We start from the raw sequence: 1,187 nt of genomic DNA on the forward strand, positions 1-1,187 counted from the left end.
GCCATGTAAAAATCAAACTATTTCATGATATCCCTTAAAAACAAAAACTAAAGAAAAAATTTGTATTTTTTTCACTTACAAGAATACTGAGTTCAAGGCCAGCCTGGTCTCCATAATGAGCTCCAGGACAGCACCTGGGGCTACAGGGAGACCCTGTCTCAAAAAGACCAAAAAAAAAAAAAAAAATGCCTATGCAAAATCAACTGGTTTGTCTGGCTTCTGTTTTCTGCCCTAGATCTCTGTTCCTGCTCTTCTAGCCTGGCAGCCACACTTTGGCTTCTAGTGGGCAATCTCTTTCCTCTACTAGCCGGATTTCTTCTGTACGTGTGGCACTAGGAATGGAAAAGCAAATTTTCAAGATGTCACTTTTTGTCATGTTCCTGTGAACAAAGCACAGAGTCTAGGTGAGTGCCAGAATCCAGCATCTGTAGGTGGCAGACATGGCATTCCTGACTTGGCTTGGAAGTACTGACCGCATGGGACTGTGAAGCTCAACTCCACAGCATCACTCACCAGCCAGCTCAGAGCTCGAGTGGAACGGCAGGTCACCAAGTATCGTATTCTTCAGGATACATAATCTTCTTAAAGCTCTACTTTGATTGCAGGACAACTGGTGGGTTTTCAGTAGTCACATACCTCAACATTTTCGTTAACTGAAAGAGACAGGAATATTTGTCATCAGCACCATAGTAACAAACAGCGGCCAAGTACTGCAAGATTTTTTTTTTTTTTTTTTTTTTTTTTTTTTTTTTTGTATTTTTGAGACAGGGTCTCCTGTACCCTCAGCTGGCCTGGAACGCAATATGTAGACCAGGCTGGCCTTGAACTCACAGAGATCTGCCTGCTTGCGCCTCCTGAGTGCTGGGACTAAAGGCATGGGCTACCACATCCAGTTTCTACTGCAAGATTTTATTTTGTCTTTTTTTTTCAGAGCTGAGGACCGAACCCAGGGCCTTGCGCTTGCTAGGCAAGCGCTCTACCACTGAGCCAAATCCCCAACCCCTCTACTGCAAGATTTTAAATCACGGATCCCATCCTCAAAAGTACAGAAAGTAATAGTTAGAATTTGTGATTTCTACATCACCATTATATCCATTTTAAATGTATTGTCTGTACATGCTATAGTCAAATCAGCACTCCCCATGTTTGCGCTAAAGAGAATTCAGTTAGGTTTTGCTAAGTCTTAA

General features: G+C 42.5%; 1 protein-coding gene across 1 annotated transcript in view; it reads left to right on the plus strand.

Annotated features, from left to right (window-relative positions):
- Nucleotides 1-740, plus strand: part of Lmln (leishmanolysin like peptidase) — a gene marked incomplete in the record, with an annotated part of 84,584 nt that extends 83,844 nt beyond the window's left edge. Inside the window, 1 exon segment of the mRNA XM_029566175.1 lies at nt 236-740. Within this exon segment, the coding sequence (XP_029422035.1) occupies nt 236-336 (101 nt within the window).
- Between the last annotated feature and the right edge of the window lie 447 nt (nt 741-1,187).

Source organism: Nannospalax galili, unplaced genomic scaffold (genome assembly GCF_000622305.1).
Source record: "Nannospalax galili isolate Female #2095 unplaced genomic scaffold, S.galili_v1.0 scaffold598, whole genome shotgun sequence".
Taxonomy (NCBI): Eukaryota; Metazoa; Chordata; class Mammalia; order Rodentia; family Spalacidae; genus Nannospalax; species Nannospalax galili.